Source organism: Alternaria arbusti (genome assembly GCF_024043155.1).
Source record: "Alternaria arbusti strain BMP 1465 chromosome Unknown scaffold_5, whole genome shotgun sequence".
Lineage (NCBI taxonomy): Eukaryota > Fungi > Ascomycota > Dothideomycetes > Pleosporales > Pleosporaceae > Alternaria > Alternaria arbusti.
In genome coordinates this window covers 385,264-402,815 of record NW_026249945.1, presented here as the reverse complement: position 1 = coordinate 402,815, position 17,552 = coordinate 385,264, and the positions used below count along the sequence as shown (strand labels likewise).

Genomic DNA, 17,552 nt, shown 5'->3' with positions numbered 1-17,552 from the left:
CCAGTCCTGCAATTCGGCACTCAAGTACCGTTTCCAATACTGGGCTCGCCTTATCCTATCCAGGCTAAATGCCCAATCCAGCAAACCATATAGTTTTACGACGGTGTGCGTCGATTCCCCTCAAATGTCGGGCCCATTACCGTAAGCTTCGCAGGGACTCACACATGATCTGCACTCAATTCCTCATTTCATGCGTCGCCATTGGAGGGGGTTTGCCGTATTTTGCGATTCTTCCACGCGATCTGCCCTAGCCATGGTTCTCCCCAGCTTGTGTACATGTGCTGCTCTCTGCATGGCTGCCATGGCGTCCGGAACCAAGACCGGAGACAGCTAAACCTAACGTCGAAGAAGCCCACATTGTAGTACTTAAGGCACATCGCTCATCAAGAGGTGGTCTGTAGGCTGCGTTCGTTCTTCTGCGCTTTCGTCCATCTTTCGCTCGTTCCTTACACTCATTCACTTCCAGACATGGACAAGTTCATCTCTCTCGCTCTTGCGACTCTCCTGTTAGGAGCCCAATCCGCCTTTGCTATTCCCACAGAGGCCACTACTAAAGCGTGTAACGAAATCAACAATGCTCTTCCAGGAAAAGTCCTCACTCCGGGACTTCTCAAGCTCGAATACGCACATGAGACGCAGCAATACTGGGCTACCAATCTCCGCGAAGTCGATCCTGCATGCATTGTTCAACCAGACTCTGCCCAAGATGTGTCCATTGCTATCAAGATCTTGAACAAGTACCCGACTGTCAAGCTTGCTACACGGAGCGGAGGTCACGATCCAAACAAGCAGCATGCTGCGGTCCAAGACGGTGTTCTCATCGCCATGACCAATCTAGTCGGAGCGACGTACGACGCAGCAGAAGATGTTGCTTACGTCCGACCCGGTGGCGAATGGAACGACGTCATTGGCGACCTTGAGAAGAGCGGCGTGGCAATCGCTGGAGGACGACTCGGTCTCGTCGGTGTCGCTGGTCTGCTGCTCGGTGGAGGTCTTTCCTTCCTCGGTGCTCAAGAGGGTCTTGCAGCCGATGTCAGTTTTCCGCTATATGCAAAGGGCAGCTATGCTAACAAGCGATAGAACATCATCGAATGGGAGACTGTTATGGCGAACGGGTCTGTCCTCAACGTCAATGCTGCAAAGCATCCCGACCTTGCGCAAGCTATGCGTGGTTCCGGTAGCCAGTTCGGTATTGTCACCCAGTTCAAGACTAAAGTCCATCACATGGGCGACGTCTGGGGTGGCTCGTGTGTCTTCGACGACTCAAAATCCGACGCACTATACGCTGCTTTGCACAACTTCATGGCACACGGTGCCGAAGACCCCAAGGCGGCTATCATTCTTACGGACCTCGTAGTCGCAGCTGGAATCAAGACGAAAATTCTCTTTTCCTTTTACGACAACCCTAAGCCACCTACATCGGGTCCGTTTGCCGATTTCTTCAAGATCGTCAACCCTTTGTGTCTACCCAAGACACAAAAGTACTCTGAGCTAGTAAGTCTATAATCCAACTTCAATGTGCCGTATAGCACCTAACGATTCTCAGCTGAAGGCAAACGGCGAGCCAGTCCGACTCTTGAACGCCCGCGCATTCTTCCGCACTTACACTGTCCCATACATTGCATCCCGGCCTCAGATGTACAAGGAGATTCGCGACAAGCTTGCTGAACTCACTGGTATCTTCCTCAACACCCTACCTGTCGTTCGCGCCATCCAGTTCAGCGTTGACTTCCAACCTCTTCCATCCCGCTTTGGAAAGATGTCCGAGTCCAAGGGCGGAAACGCCATGGGACTTTCGTCCTCCGACCCTGACCGCATCATCCTAATCTACCAAGGAGCGTGGAACTTGCCCACAGACGACGCTCTTGCGTTTGGCATCGCCAGGGAATTGACGGCTTGGTTAGACAAGGTCGTGCCTCAATGGATAGCAGAAGCGGGTATGCCAAGCGACATGTACATGCCATTGTTCATCAACGATGCCATGTGGGACCAGCCAGTTTTCCAGAGCTACAAGGATTACAACAAGTTTAAGGCATTGCAGAAGAGTGTTGACCCGAACGGCTTGTGGAGCACCAGGGCAGGTGGTTTTAAGTATTAGGTCCTTGTCGCCAACGTTATTATTATCCAGTACATACAATAATGTGTATTTTAAATATGAGCGTGTCAATTGCATCTTTCGCACGCTTGCTGCCGTTAGTCAGTCGCATTCTGGGAGCAGAATAGGAAGGTGTTCTTGAAGCAGCGGGGCCACTATACTGAAAGCGGGGTAGTCGTACCTGGGTGTCTGACTCCATCACTACCAGTATGACTGTCTTGCACACACGTCGACTAAAAAAGCTCTTTCATCTTCTTGTCTCGCCGCAAACTTTCTATCTACTACTAAGGCACGATGGCTCAAACACTCCAGTTCACCAGCTACGAGCATGAAGATGCCTGGGACGTGAATTGGCTGCGGGTGGATGACACCCATGAACTTTACTATCAACAGTTTGGCAAGAAGGACGGAAAGCCTGGTAAAAGTGTCAGCCATGTTGTCCAACTTTCCTGATAGTTAACGCTTTGCAGTCATCTACCTCCATGGTGGGCCTGGCGGGAACTGCTCCAAAACCAACACCGTCTTCTTCAACCCCTCTGAATACCGAGTGGTTCTGCTCGACCAGCGAGGCTGTGGTCAATCGCGCCCTAATGCCAACACAACAGACAACACTACTTGGCATCTCGTCGAAGACATCGAAAAGCTGCGCAAGCATCTGAAGTTTTCCAAATGGCACATGGTCTTTGGTGGCTCCTGGGGATCCACACTCGCTCTAGCATATGCGCAAACACACCCCGATAGTGTAGGTAGTCTAGTCCTGCGCGGCATCTTCACCGTGCGAGACATCGAACTCAAGTGGACCAACCATGCAGGCGGCGCGCAAATGCTGTTTCCCGACCGCTGGGAGGACTTTATCAAGTTTTTACCAGAGGAAGAACGTTCCGATCATATCGGCAACTACCACAAACGCCTCATGTCTTCGGACTCGTCTATCAGTCATCCCGCGGCTGAGGCGTGGAACACGTGGGAGCTATCAATCAGCACCCTGTATCCTGACCCACACGCGTACAAGAAACTGAAAGAACCAGCCTATCTGCTCGCACATGCTAGGATGGAGATCCACTACTTCATCAACAAAGCATGGATGGAAGACGGGCAGCTGTAAGTCTTGGCTGTACGGAATGCAGATGATTACTGACTTCGTCCTGCAGGTTGAGGAAGGAGAACGTGGACCGGATCCGGAACATTCCGACGACCATCGTGCAGGGCAGGTACGATGTTGTCTGCCCGCCGGTTACAGCCTGGGAGTTGTACAAGCAGTGGCCGGAGAGCAGATTGCACTTCATAGACGACGCTGGGCACAGTGTTATGGAGCCCGGGACGAGAAGGAAGTTGACTGAAGTGTGCGACGAATACGCGTCTCTGAGCGTCTAGCCCTATGCAGCCGCGGAACCCGTGTTAGGCTAGCGTTATTGTGAGACATCACGATCCGATGAATTTGACGAGAAATTAAGCCGTGCTTGAGCATGGCAGCTTTGGTTTTACGGGCCGTTTATGTGTTGGCTGACTAACGCCAAGACTGCCTGCTAAAGCCCAGAAGACTGCTGGGGCCCGCGCAAACGTCGCACGCAGCACCAGCAGTCTTCATTCTATGTGAGTGACGTAATGGACCATGGCTACGACCGCGCCCATCTCGACCACGACGCCACCCGCAGCTATCGATAACCACGAACGGGTACGCGCATACGAGATCGCCGCGTGAGAATTGCCAGCCGACGTCACATTGCCGATTCCTGTTGCTAACACGGCCCTAGATATCTCTCTGCCGCGTCGTTCCCCTTCCACATCCCAGAAGGACCGCCGTCCGAACCAGTCCCCAGCAGCGACATAACCCTCAACGCCCTCGTCCAGCATGGCGTGCACAAGATGGACTGCGATCGCGCATTCCTTTCGCTCATTGATAATCGAAATCAATTCATATGCGCAGAGATGACGAGGCACCAGTCGCTTTCGAGTGCAGACCCGGCCGAGCCGCTCTTGCTGGGTACTTCGCGAATCGCTCTCGAATGGGGCGTCTGCCCATTCACCATGTGCATCTTCCAGGGCAAACCAGTGCCTATGCCGGACAGTCCCTATATCATTGCCGACAAGTCGTATTTCTGCATAAAAGACTTTCGCCAGGTTCCCACATTTGCCGAGCGCCCGTTCGTGGCTGGCTACCCGCACATGGTTTCATACCTCGAGATACCGCTGTTTGCAATGTCTGGGCACATATTGGGCAGCTACTGTGTTGTTGACACTAAAGAACGGGACTTTCTGCATCCCAAGTCGCTGAGCACTCTTCGCGAAACTACCTCGGCTATCAGTGCATACCTCGATATGCGACGCGCCGAAGCTTGTAAGTCTCGATCTGCTGAGATGATGCAAGGTCTTCGCCGCTTCGTAGCTTCAGATGACATGGTTCCAAGGTCTGTAGCCCCTGTGCGCCCTGGAGCTCACACAAGCCAATTCGACCTAGATGTTTTTGGCGCCGCCTCGCGAAGAAAACCTGACAAGAAGCTATCCGACGGCACGAATGCAAGCGTCACCATGCCAGACCATGTTCAGTCATTGCCTGTTTGCGATGCATCTGTTATCGTTTCGCCCCAAGATAATGTCTCAAAACGGGTCAAATCTGACTTTGCTACTCAAGTCGACACTCTCTTCATGAAAGCCGCAGATAGTATTGGCGATGCTATGGGTCTGGATGGCCTAGTCTTCTTTGACACCGTTTCAACTGGCACCCGAAACAAAGGTTGTCAGGTACGAGACATGTCTCCTGACAATACATCTTCGCCAACATGCGATCTCTTTGCGGTACCTCTGTCCTATTACCACAGAGATAACGCCCCCGGACAGCTGAAATTGCGTCAGTCGCTCATCCAGCGCTTGACTGCCAAGTACCCTCGAGGGCATGTCTTCGCAGTCGATGAACATGGGGTCTTCCAACACGATTGCGATGGCGAACTTGACTCTGGTGCGGATGACAGATGGAATGACCTCTTCAGTTTATTGCCAAAGACCCGCTACGTAATATTCCTGCCTATGTTTCACTATTCAAGAGAAGCTTGTTACGCAACCTGCCTAGCCTGGGTATCTGACACCGGCAAAACACTTGATACTGGCGATGTCAATTCATTGACAGCTTTCGGTAACTCACTGATGGCTGAGGTCTTTCGCTTAGAAGCATGCGAAAATACACTTTCCAAGTCGGACTTTGTTTCGACCATCAGTCACGAGTTACGAAGTCCCTTGCATGGCATTTTGGCCAGCATTGAGCTGATCCAAGAAAACTGCCAGGGATCTGGTTTGATGTCGGAGATCTCCATGATTGAGTCTTGTGCGGTTACTCTTCTCGATACATTTGACCATCTGTTGGAATATTCCAAAGTGAATAGCCGCGCCAGCGTTGGACAAAGAGGCGGAAATGGAGATCCTCGTTCCACCACCCACGTTCATCACGGTGCAGTAGCTGTCGACTTGGCTTCTATGGTCGAAGATGTCATTGGGACTGTTTCTGTAGGTCATGACCATTCTTCGCGCCTCTCTTCTGGACTTAATAAAGAGCGTCAAGATTTGTTGGCTGGATCGCCCGCAACGGCACAAACCGAGCCTGTCGTCGTCACCACACGCATTGAAAAGGCCCGTGATTGGACCTTTGTCATTGACAAGGGTGCTTGGAAGCGCATTTTACTCAATGTCGTCAGCAACGCATTGAAGTATACCAAGTCGGGCTACATTCACGTAGGTCTAGCATTTATGGAGGCTGCCGATGACAGTCAGTCACAAATCAGTCTTTCTGTGACCGACACGGGTGTAGGCATGAGTGAGGATTTCCTCAAGTACCATCTCTTTACACCCTTCATTCAGGAGAATCTACTAAGTCCAGGAACTGGGCTAGGTTTGAGCTTAGTGAAGAGCATCGTGGAGTCACTACACGGAACTATATCAGTCTCTAGTCGTTTGGGCAAGGGAACGAAGATCATCATCAACATTCCGGCTAGTCAAACGGCGCAGACACCAAATGCGCCACGTAGCGAGAACGTTTCCTCTCACGAATGCCTACGCGGAAAGGCAATCGGTATGCTCAGTCTCTCTCTACCCGAAGAGCAAGGCAAAGAATTTGCCCCCTCTATCGATTCGCCTCCCGAAGCGCTGGAGCGGGCCGTTCAAAATATCTGCCAGGATCGCTTCGGCATGAGGTTCACCACTGTTTCCACAGACACACTTCCGGTTCTGGATGTACTCCTCATCGATCACCATGCCATCTCTTCGACACTCACGTACGACTTGAAAACATTGTTCCCTACGTATACGGGAGGGACTTACCCGGTCATGGTCGACCTGCGCAATATTAAAGGCGCACCTCCCGAATCTGGCACTAGCAAGGCCATGCACACGGTACTAGTCACTGCAAACTCGCTCGGACCTGCACTCATCTCGGCTATGAAGGATGTCACTACCAAGGAGAAGGCATTGCCGTCCATAGAAGTCAGAAGCAGACCTGACATGGAGCCAACAGAGCCGTTAGAACATGCCGACACAATGCTAGAGCCAGACCCGCAAACCAAAGTACTTCCACACCGCAGCTTATCGTTGCAGCGTGTGACACGAGCCGACGCCGCCACAAGTCCTGCTCTACAAGCACCATTACCAACACAACCACCTACCCCGCTTACAAGCAGCCCGACATGCCGATTCCACCGTCTGCTCTTGGTAGACGATAACCCCATAAATCTAAAAATGCTATGCGCTTTTGCAAAACGCCTCGGCGTACCGTATTCCAGTGCCACCGACGGCGCAGAAGCGGTGCGTCTCTATCGAACCGCCACTGAGCAAGGGGACCCAAAAGCAAACTATGACTGCATCTTCATGGACATCAGCATGCCAGTTATGGATGGCTTCCAGGCCGTATCAAAGATTCGTGGAATCGAACACGGTTTGCTGGAAAAAGGCATACCAAGACAGTCCGATGACGCTGCGAAACATGGTTTAGATGGCACTCTAGAGGAAGAGAGAGGTACCCGGGCGTACATCTTCGCATTAACGGGTCTTGGTAGCGAGAAAGCGCGAAAGCAAGCGAAGAATAGCGGTTTTGACGAGTTCCTTCTCAAGCCAGTGAGGTTCAAAGACGTCCTACCGTTGTTGGCACGTCTGCCGACTGCATGAGGACTATGGGTCATCTGTCGCATTGAATGCAGACTTATTTATGGGGGCGTTGGTTTCATTTAGTCTATGTAACATGCTGGCGTTCAGATTCTGGGGAAGCTCTACTAAGAGCATATGGATGTAATAACGACCTTGGGGATAAGGCTTCCGGTAGCACCGCTTGCTCAACATACGAACAATTTCAGAACAGTGACAGCATCGTGAGTATGCGCTACACACTGACAGCTGTCTTGCAGTGACCTAAGGGTAACCGATGTTGTCTTGGCTAGCCTTCATCATGTCTGTCAGTGTTTGCTTTTCTATGTCCTATAGCAAGGCGCTTGCAACTCGGTTCAACCCCTCCGACGGCAGCGAGAGGAGCTACGAAAGCCCGCTCTGTAATTGCGAAGAACGAAAAAGTAAAGAAACACGGACGGGAGGCTGAAAGTAGAAGGTGCCTTTCTGCTTGGAGGACTAGGAGCTTAGCCTCGACCAAACATCTATAATGGTAGATGCTGTCATGCGGAGGCGCCTCACGACTTCTTGACACCTGAGAGATCGAGAGCTGGATCGCATTCTTGTTGGCGGAGTTCGATATTGAGGTGACGATGTGGCGCCGTCACATGGATGAGGACTGTCTCGTTTATGGTCTTTGCTTGACGTTTGTTGGTGCGTTAATGATGGGGTTGGAGTCTGAGCGCCTAGTTGAGGACTACCCAGACATGTTATATGCACACGCACTTGTAATTGAGGTTCATGGTAAGTCTTCCACTCACTGCTGTACGTGGCCGTAGTCCGTTTGGAGGTCTGTAGAAGTACGGCCGACTTCACAAAAGACTGGCTCGTACATGAAAGAAGCCAGTAAGAATCAATCAGCGTATTGAGCCCGACTCAGTACAACATCAAAGTGAGTTCTGCCCAGTGGCGTCAGAATGTGGAGTTTAGCGTCCTGTGTCAGAGCCTTTCGTCTAGGCACGCGCAAGTTACATGGCAGTGCAGACAGTACGGAACACCCGGCATCGTGCTTTCTACTGGTGTAAATTGCCAACGTGCTTTTTCGTTTTCGTTGTTTTGTTCATGGAGGCTATTTAGAAGTTTGGTAGCTTACAGGGTTGGTCACAACGGTCGCGAGTGAATACCCGCAGCAAATGCGCCTCTGCAATTAGTTGGTGGTTAAGCACAAGCTGGCATCACATCAAGTACGCCGGCAATATACCGGTGGTTTTTACGGCTAATGGTGTTGGCGTAAGGTACGATCTCACCAAACTTTGAGCTGACGTAGCTATCTGGGAAGGATCGGCCGATTTATACCTATCTGGACATTCACTCTTAATACCATGTCTCTCATTTCCTAATCGACATGTGTTGAGTATTCCGGTCGCTACAAATCAGCAGAAATTGTGCAGCGAAGTCGCCGAAGTTGAGCTACCATAACAAGCACAGGAGCTAGCTCCTCGCCAAAGTATAGGAGCTGTCTGTACGGCTAGTGTCGGCGAGCGTCCGCGACTCAGCGGGCTCGGCATTATTCCGAGCCCTGACTTGTACAAAAGAAAACAACAGCACATCAGCCGGACCCTTTGTATTACTTTTGGCGGACCGCGCCACGCAGCGAACATGTCGCATTTCCCTTTTCCAGGTAGTCACCTGCATGCCGTTGTACATTGTGAGACTAGATTGCCATCTACACGAGGGGCAACAAAAGCCTCCACGTGACTTGGCATTGGTTGCGGCCGCTCCGGACATGGAAAAAGCAGATCTGCATAAGGCTCGGCGACCCTACTTCGTTGCTGGGGTTTCTGACTGGACGATCGTAGGTGCCTGCTTCTGCATGTCGGGCGGCTGCATCATCGCACTGATGTTCGACGGCTACGCCCGCAGAAGGATCGCCGACCCGTAGATACCGCTACTACACTACACCCTTTCCAGTGGGGCGCCGCTTGCCAACAAAGAGCTACTAACTGAACAACCTCAGCTGAACTCGGGCATGTCGACAAGAAGCCTTGTTCACAGAAGGTAGCGATCTACTATGCTACTGCAAGGCTAATCTTGGTGCGGTGAAGCGATTGGGGTAGTCTGAGCTCACCCTGCAAGTTGGGAAGTGACATGAGCCCCTTAGCCCTGATATCGGTTAGTGCTCTCTACCCAATACGGCGTGTCTTGATCCACTGGGAGTAAATTGTTGATCATGTATTAGACGAGAGTAGTGGGAATCGATGATCGCAATGCCATGTGTAGATTCAGCCGCAAAAGCCCCACTCGGCGATGGATCATGGCAGATCTCTCTGCCAGAGACGATTTCGGTAGACCCTGTCGATAATCACTGTTAGGTAACATCAACCACAATGCTGAGAGCAAAGTGGTTATTGACGATAGTTGAAAGCTGCTTCAACACGATACGAAAAAATATGTCAACTTATGCCATACTCCTATCAATGATCTCTTATAATCAACCTCCAAGCAACTTTTGCCAGCTGATTCAGAGGCCTACATGCAGGTATCAGAGTGTGTTCGGTCAAGGCAAAGTGGATTGTAGTGCATGGCCTCACTTGTCATTAAACTTTGTTCTTTTGACAGTAGCGTACGCTACATCACCCACCTTCTGGGTTATGGGCTTGATTGGCATCTCAACGCGGTGTACAGGAGGATCAGCGAACCTAGTTGTCGTTCAGGACTACGGGAAGCATTTGCTCCGTTGACTCGAGCTTGGCTACATCGCACGTCGGGTATAAAGACATCGCAGTCTCCCATGAAAAGAAGGTATCGCACACCTTCATCTGCAATCATCACTCCTCACTTCTACCATCTACCACCAACAAGCGCTTTCACAGCTTCTTACCACCTCAATCATGGTCTCATTCCGCAACTTCTTCACCGCCGCCTTGGCCTTCTCCGTGCCTATCTCGGCTGCTATCACGCCTGCTGAGGTTGTCACCAACATTAAATCTATTACGACGAAGAGCATGGCGCTTCAGGCGCCGGCCAAAAGCGTCACCATTGTCAGTGGACAACTGCTCCTCATCGGTCAGGGACCATTCCCCGAGATCATTAGGGGCTTCGCAGACATTGTAACTACCGCCACCACCGCCATCGCTCAGATGCAGGGCATGCCCAAAGAGCCCGCAGGCGCTTCTACTGATGCCGTCTTCGAAGCCTTCCGCGAAGTGAGTACCATCTGTTCCACAGATATACATGTTGCTTACGACGAGAAACAGTTTGTCCGAGTTCATCAAGCGCTGCTCAACATCCTCATTGGCAAGGCCGGTTTGTTCAGTACTGTCCCTTTCGTCGGTGCGCCCGTTGCGGCTGTACTCAGGCAGATCGAGAAGGTCGTTGATGTAAGTCTTTCTTCTCTTGTAGTTTTCACGCCTAGCGCCCGCTCCGATACTATCTGTTGAACTCGAACGTAATTCCTTGAGTCTGCTCGCTAACAGCCTTTCGCAGACGATTGCCTTCATGTTGATTGATACCTTCGAGGCCCGCGCCGCAGACTTCAAGGATGAAGCAGGTGCCCTTGACGGAACTCTTACTATTTGCATCAACCAGTACCAAGGCATTGCCAGCGGTATCACCAAGAGGAACCTCAGATTCGCCCGCCGCGAGATGGTCGCTGCTGCTTAGATAGGCTTTCAGCCCAAAGATAACCAGGCGGAAAGCTCTCGGAGCTGAACGATATCTGTGGATGGAGTAGAGGAGGAGTGTCGAGGACGATGGGCAGTATTTGTAGAGCCTTCAAAGGTCTCAGGACAGTCATTACCACATGGTTGGCCATGTTTCTGTTTGACAGCTGCACTTTACGGTCGATTGCATAGTTAATGTAAAGTCACTTTCGTCCAAAAGTCCACCATCACGATATGAGTGTTTTGCATCTATTCCTTGCCTCTGCGTATAAGTCGTAGGAACTTATCACTAGCGCTCTTCTAATACCTCTCATCTCGGGTACATCTCTCTATGTTTGCTACTCAGCAAGCGTCAGCGCACTTGCGGGAAGTCTGGCTGCTGACATCGATATTAGCGCCGGGAGACGGGTGGACACATCCTTCGGGCCATGGGTCCTTGAAGAGAAGCCAGCGAAACAAGCACCGATAAAGAAACTTTTCATATCTAGTCTCTGTGATGGCTGGGTAGTTTGTGGGTGGAATGCCTGCTCAAGTGCAACTGAAGAAAGAGCGACACTCTCTTCCGGCCTAGCGCGGTGACATCATCCCTTCCGCTCTCCTTGGGTACTCCTTCTCTCTTCATTCCTCTGTACATTCACCCAAAGAACACAATGCGTATTCTCTAGGTTCAGTCGTATTCTTTCAATACATGCTCGCGTACTGTTACCAGTGCGCGGCTAGGAGACAGATATGAGAGCGCAGGCTAAATTCTCATAACCGTAGCTCGTAGAGCAACTCAAGAATAGTCGACAATATTCACTGGTGGTCTGACCAAATCATGTAGTCATCGTTGGTGCACGGACAAGCTTTATCACCTAGGCAGCGGCAGCTTTTGACCTCGGGGCTACAGCAACTCTGGCTCTCCACGTTCAGTCAACATAAACCCACTCCTCAACCTACCATCATTTGACTGACCCTCTGGAGACCATATAGGGCAATCTTCCTGATTGGAGCACCAGCAGAAAGACAGAATGGACTTGATCGAGCTTCCAGTAGAGCTCCTCAGCCGAGTATGTCGCTTCCTCGGACGAGCGTCGGGTACCAACAACAACAAGTATTCATACAAGAACAGAGACTTTGGATCGCTGCGATCGACATGCAAAGCCATCTACGGTAGGACCGAGTTCGACGCAAGCATTCGGTACGGCCTCCAGGAATGCCGCTTTTATCTCGAGCCGTCGTCGCTTGCTCTCTTCCTACACTTGTCCCGTATCCCCGCCTTCCGCAATCGAATGGTGCGCATAACTGTATGCCCGCTCAAAAAACCCAAGACGATAAGCGACTACGAATGGTATCTGCTACACGAGGACGAGTACAGCTTTGTGAGGTCTGGTGAAGCCGCCCATATGCTCGCCCAATGTTTCCGACAACGTCAAGACGCGGACTCTTTCATCGAGTTAGAGCTACCCTTTGGGACTCATGTTGTCAGTGAACAGACAACTGTGCTGCGAGCACTGCAGCTGTCGCAGTTTCCAGAGAAGGTCGCCTATGTCTATCTCTGGCTGGAGAACTCTCAGAAGCCCGAATGGGCGCTGTTTGCAGACTCATTGTCGGAATTTCGACCTTGGATCAAGAAAGCTGTCTTCTTAACACCAAATGCATACGGCAGAGATGTTGCGAAGAGTCGCGAAGTTGGAGCTCTCATCAAGAATGTGCGCCCGGTCCATCCCGATGTATTGAAAGTTGTTGCTGCCACTACTAGTGTTGAACGCCTACAACTCCTAGGGTGCAACGAAGTTCCTGAGCTTAGGATATGCCATGGCTGCGAAAGTCTATTCTCTACACACATGATGGCCCGCTCGTACGAGCATTTGCAGTCACTAGAGCTTTCCGATCTGTACCTAAGTGGTAGCCGACTCCGAGGATTTCTCAAGCGCGCCGAGAAATTGGTGTGGTTCGAGGCAACGGAAGCGACCTTAACGGACGGATCATGGAAGTCGATATACCAGAGATTGAGGAAGCTACCGCTCTGGCATGTCTACCTCGGTCGAAATTACCAGAAACGTGGGCCTCTCACACCAGCCGTACTTCCTCAGGCTTGCCGTGACGGCCATGCAAACAAGAGCAGAAAAGACGCCTATTATGACAATATCAACGTGTTACTCGATGCTCTGATAACGCACTTTCACGTTTGTCGCGTGCACCGAGAACAGGAGTATCGTGGTCCGAAATATTTCGAGGTCTGTTTCTTTGATATTCCGGGATTGTTTAGAGATGTTTACAAGAGCGACATACAGAAGTATGCTGTAGAGGTAGAAGGGAACTGAAACAGCAGAGGCAACATCCATGACAGCTTGTGGTTTGGGTAGCAAGACCACCCTGTTGAGTAAAACGCTCAACACGAGATCTGCGAACTGCAGAGCAAAAGGCCGCCTGGTTTCAGCTGTTCATTATGTCACTGACATGTGATGACGCGGCAATGTTGTTGTATTTGATACATTTGATCTCACTGGGGTTGAACTGTTACTTAATAATACATACATGGATCAGTCGTTGAGACCTGATCAGACCACTTTTACACAACACCGTACTCATGCTTTCATCTCAGTACCAGCACCGCAAACTCCCCCAACCGAAACAAAGCTCTTCTTACTTGCTAATGTCATCGCCCCAGACCTGCTTGGCAATCTCTACACTCAGCTTCACCTTAGCCCATTGCTCCTCCTCCGTCAACTCGTTACCCTCAGCTGTTGAGCTGAATCCACACTGGTGGCTCACGCAAAGCTGATCGAGACCCTTGGGGGCAACCTTAGCCGCCTCATGTAGCCTCTTGATGATCTCCTCCTTATCGTCTAGGGTGTTCTTCTTGCTGCTCATGACACCGAGCACAACGACCTTGTGCTCGGGCAGATGGCGCAGCGGGGAGAAGTCGCCAGATCGCGCATCGTCGTACTCGAGGAAGTAGGCATCAACGTTGAGCTCCTTGAAGAGAACTTCTGAGACGGGCTCGTAGCCGCCAGAGGCGAACCACTTGGAGCGGTAGTTGCCGCGGCAGAGGTGGATGCCGATCTTCATGTCTGCAGGTCGCTTCTCGATAGCCTTGTTGATGAGCTCGGCGTATTTGCGGGGGAGGGTGCTGAGGTCTTCGTTGCGTTCCTGCTCGGCGGCTTTGCGCATGTCGGGGTCGCATAGGTAGGCCAGGTTGGTGTCGTCGAGTTGGACGAAGCGGCAGCCAGCCTTGTACAGGCTGTCTAGCTCCTCCTGGTATACGCGGGCGAGGTCCTCGAAGAAGACATCGAGGTCGGGGTATGCGGAGATGTCGATCGAGGCGCGTCCACCACGGAAGTGCACCATTGTTGGCGATGGGATGGCGACTTTTGTGCTCGCCTTGCCGCCATTTTCTTTGATCGCTTGCTCAAGAAACTGGAAGTCCTTGACCTGAATGGCCTCGGGGTGGGCCAGCTTTCCCTTTACGACCAGTGTTGGGGGCGAGAAGCCATCCTTGTGCCTGATGTTTCCCACTTGACCCTTCTCCTCGATCCCTTCGACGTGCTTGAGGAAGTCGAGATGGAAGTATGCGCGGCGGAACTCGCCGTCGGTGATGGATCGGAGACCGCTCTCTATTTGCTTCTTTGCGACGTACTTGATGTGTTCGTCTTCGACATTGCGGAGCTCGTCGGCGGTGATCTCACCGTTGGCTGCCTTTGTACGCGCTTCGAGGACGGCTTTGGGGCGGAGGAAGGAGCCGACGTGGTCGGCCCGATATACACCAGTGGGAAGAGGCATTGTGTCTAGTTCTGTACGACGGTTAGCATGCTGTGGCACTATCGCGGCATCAACTCTTACATGAGATATTGTGGTTTTTGCTATGCAATAGTTTGTCCGTCAGACACAATGGTGCTGTAGTTTGGCTAGAGGCTTAGCAATAAGATGACGAGACGGGACGCATCTGCCGAAAATTCGTACACGGCCTCGTCGGTTCTCCATCGCATAACGACCCGTCCACGTCTAATCATGAAACTAGTGGGCCACGGCAGTTACAATTTTGGGGCTAAGACCCTGAATTGGGGTCGCCGAGGAATAGCGGGCGCGGGCAACTTGCTCCGAAGGGAAGTCACACCGCCGGCGAAGGCTTGTAGGAAACATCAAACGCAGGCAAAGACCCTGTGTACATGAGACGCTCGCCATGGGAAACTTATCCCGTGGTAATGAGTAGTGCCGGTGGCTGTCAGCTCTGCAGCTTCTGGACCTGGAGGGGTTTGCATGACGTTCGGCGGGGTAACCTCACCAAACTCCAGTTCGCGACACCACACTCGGATTCACGGACCGTGCACCTACCCAAATGTCAAAAGTAGATGAAATTGGGTATATTTAAAGATGTACGATGAAGCAAGATAGAGGGTGTTTCATGTGGCCGATAACCATACGAACGGTCGACCAAGCAACGACGCATACCTCGTGGTATCACTTATGCAGCCTTCACAAGCTTCGCTTCAAGTAGCTCGCCAAATGAGCCTTCCCACAAGCCCTCATCCTCGTCGTCCTCTTCCATGAGGAGAGCGTCGGCCGCGTTGTAGATGCGATTGCCTTTGCTGTCAAACTTCTTCTCCCTCTTTGGGAGATCGCGCAAAGCAATCTTGAGCTGGATCGTACCAGCGCCAGGGCCTGAGTCGCCTTCTTGCTCTACAGTAGCTGTCTTGTATCCGCTAATCTCGGGTGTAACAGTGACGGGATTCACAGTAAAGAATTTGCAGGCAATGACAGCGCCAGCCTTCATGTCGGACGACGTGAGATCTGGCAGGGTGCTCATGTCTTCAGGAAGTGGTGGCAGATCAGACTGCGCAGCCATTGCAAGATCTTGACGCAGCTGGTCCTCGACGGCTGCGTTGATGGACTCAGAGTCGGGGTTCGTTGTGGGAGCATCGTCGTAGTCTAAGATGATCTTCTCTTCCTCCTCCTCCTCTTCTACTGGCGTTGCCTCCTGCTGCACGTTACTCCGCCTCTTTTGCTTCTTTTTCCTAGCCTTGTCATGCATAAGCTTGCTGGCTGGGTCCCAGTGCTGCTGAAACGGGAAGGGCGGGGCGCTGAGCTCAAAGTCCTCTTCCCAGCATTCAAACGCCGAGAGATTGATCCGTGTCTTCCAGAAATCGGGATTTGACCACTCTTCAGGCTCAGGTGTCGGTGCCTTCGCTTTTGTCTTCCGAACAGGCCCAGCCTGTCGAGCAAGTATCCGACCAATGGCGCGGGTGTCTGGTCGCAGTCTTCTGGAGGTAGGCTCTTTCTTCGCTGGTGGCTCTTCTTCCACTAGGGTAGTAGTGGCTTTCTCAACGACCGGAGTCGTTGGCTGTATGGCCTCGTCCGCTGGTGCCGTCGCTTCTGTGCTTTCTCCGAACCTCGCCATCAGGTCCCGTTTCCTTCGCTCCAGCTCTGTTGTGTCTTCCGCGACCTCCTCTGCCGGCTCATCTTCGTCTAATCGTTTTCTCTTGCCTTGGGATTTGGCAAAAGGTTGTGTGTGTCGAGGTTCCTCCTCATCCAGACCATACCTGCCGTCTTCGTAGGCGGTCAGGTCACTGAACGTAGCGGTTTCGGGAAGCTTGCCCGACGCCTTGAGACTACGCAGACGATTAGCTCTTGTACGTCGCGAGTTCCTCAGCTTTGTAACTTTGAGTCCATCTCCGGGGGGTACATGCGTTGTGGCTGCTTTGGTCTTGCGACCGTCTTTGGAAGACAAGACATCGGGCGGGGAGCTTGCGTCGCTATCGTCGGAGTCGGAGTCGGAATCGCTCGAGGTGTCTGTCTCTGAATCTGAACCTGAGGTATCTGAGGCGCTAGACGACGCGTCCGACTTTGCCTTTGCCGTTGCGTCTGCCTCTGAATCTGAGTCTGAGTCTGAGTCCGAGTCCGAGTCGTCTGAAGAGGACGCCTCCTCCTCTGCTTCTTCGGGTGCAAAGTCATCATCATCTTCCTCGCTGTCGTCCGAATCATCCATCTCTGGCTGCTCGAACTGCACCGACTTGACTACCCGTTGCGCCCTTGATGCTTTATTTCCCGACCCTTTGTGACCGTTCAGCGTCGCAACATCGTCGCGCAATTCGGATGGTTCTCCATGCTCCGTTAAAAGTCCCACAGCTTCAGTATCGTCGTCGGACTGCCCATCGTCCAGTCGGCGTCGTTTGCGCGGAGGTATGCGAACAGCAGGTCGATTTGGTTGTCGCAGGTAGGGTCGACCGAAGGGAACGCCATCGACGAGATGTTGGCCTCCGTCTGATATTTGATCCCGGCCGGTGAGGGTGCGCGCGCGTACTTCGGCAGTCATGAGTGGGCGGATGCTGGGAGGCTGTTAGCAGATGTTAGTGTAGAGATTTAGGAATCACATACGAAACATGGTCGTCTTCTTTGAGCGCATTCGTGACGGGCATAAAGTGCAGGCACTCGAAGCCGCCCACCTCGACGACATAGTGCTCCAGGCCCCAGTGCTCGGCCTCTAGCGGGATAATGTGGTTGACATCCTCGAGCAGACGCGTAATGGTGTATGCCTGCGTGCTGTTCGTTTCGGGCACGCTCCAGAGTATGTTGGCGGCAGGCAGGCCATTCCGCTGGACCGTCAGTCGAAGCCTCATGATGGCGTGTTGAGGCGCATGTGTTCGCGCGTCAAATGCCATGGTCGCGAACTTTTGGAAGGAGCTAGGGCGATGACGATCCCTGCACTCGAGCCTAACCCTATTTGCTTAGCC

The 17,552-nt window shown here is 52.2% G+C and overlaps 6 protein-coding genes across 6 annotated transcripts; 4 read left to right on the top strand and 2 right to left on the bottom strand.

Moving 5' to 3' along the window:
- Window positions 1–2,389: 2,389 nt before the first annotated feature.
- On the top strand, window positions 2,390–3,469 carry J4E86_004637 (uncharacterized protein; the record flags this gene model as incomplete). The annotated part of the gene is made up of 3 exons (XM_051445175.1): window positions 2,390–2,513; window positions 2,566–3,196; window positions 3,247–3,469. The coding sequence occupies 3 exons, from the start codon at window positions 2,390–2,392 to the stop codon at window positions 3,467–3,469; spliced, it is 978 nt and encodes a 325-aa protein (XP_051303272.1).
- A 238-nt stretch (window positions 3,470–3,707) lies between these two features.
- Window positions 3,708–7,243, top strand: J4E86_004636 (uncharacterized protein; the record flags this gene model as incomplete). Its single annotated transcript, XM_051445174.1, has 4 exons — window positions 3,708–3,793; window positions 3,850–4,433; window positions 4,482–4,837; window positions 4,934–7,243. 4 exons carry the CDS (start codon window positions 3,708–3,710, stop codon window positions 7,241–7,243), a joined length of 3,336 nt encoding a protein of 1,111 aa, XP_051303271.1.
- A 2,825-nt stretch (window positions 7,244–10,068) lies between these two features.
- Window positions 10,069–10,840, top strand: J4E86_004635 (uncharacterized protein; the record flags this gene model as incomplete). The annotated part of the gene is made up of 2 exons (XM_051445173.1): window positions 10,069–10,557; window positions 10,664–10,840. 2 exons carry the CDS (start codon window positions 10,069–10,071, stop codon window positions 10,838–10,840), a joined length of 666 nt encoding a protein of 221 aa, XP_051303270.1.
- Window positions 10,841–11,849: 1,009 nt separating this feature from the next.
- Window positions 11,850–12,669, top strand: J4E86_004634 (uncharacterized protein; the record flags this gene model as incomplete). The annotated part of the gene is made up of 2 exons (XM_051445172.1): window positions 11,850–12,530; window positions 12,604–12,669. 2 exons carry the CDS (start codon window positions 11,850–11,852, stop codon window positions 12,667–12,669), a joined length of 747 nt encoding a protein of 248 aa, XP_051303269.1.
- A 798-nt stretch (window positions 12,670–13,467) lies between these two features.
- J4E86_004633 (uncharacterized protein) lies at window positions 13,468–14,604 on the bottom strand (the record flags this gene model as incomplete). Its single annotated transcript, XM_051445171.1, has 1 exon — window positions 13,468–14,604. One exon carries the CDS (start codon window positions 14,602–14,604, stop codon window positions 13,468–13,470), a length of 1,137 nt encoding a protein of 378 aa, XP_051303268.1.
- A 682-nt stretch (window positions 14,605–15,286) lies between these two features.
- On the bottom strand, window positions 15,287–17,438 carry J4E86_004632 (uncharacterized protein; the record flags this gene model as incomplete). Its single annotated transcript, XM_051445170.1, has 2 exons — window positions 15,287–17,147; window positions 17,197–17,438. The coding sequence occupies 2 exons, from the start codon at window positions 17,436–17,438 to the stop codon at window positions 15,287–15,289; spliced, it is 2,103 nt and encodes a 700-aa protein (XP_051303267.1).
- Window positions 17,439–17,552: the final 114 nt, after the last annotated feature.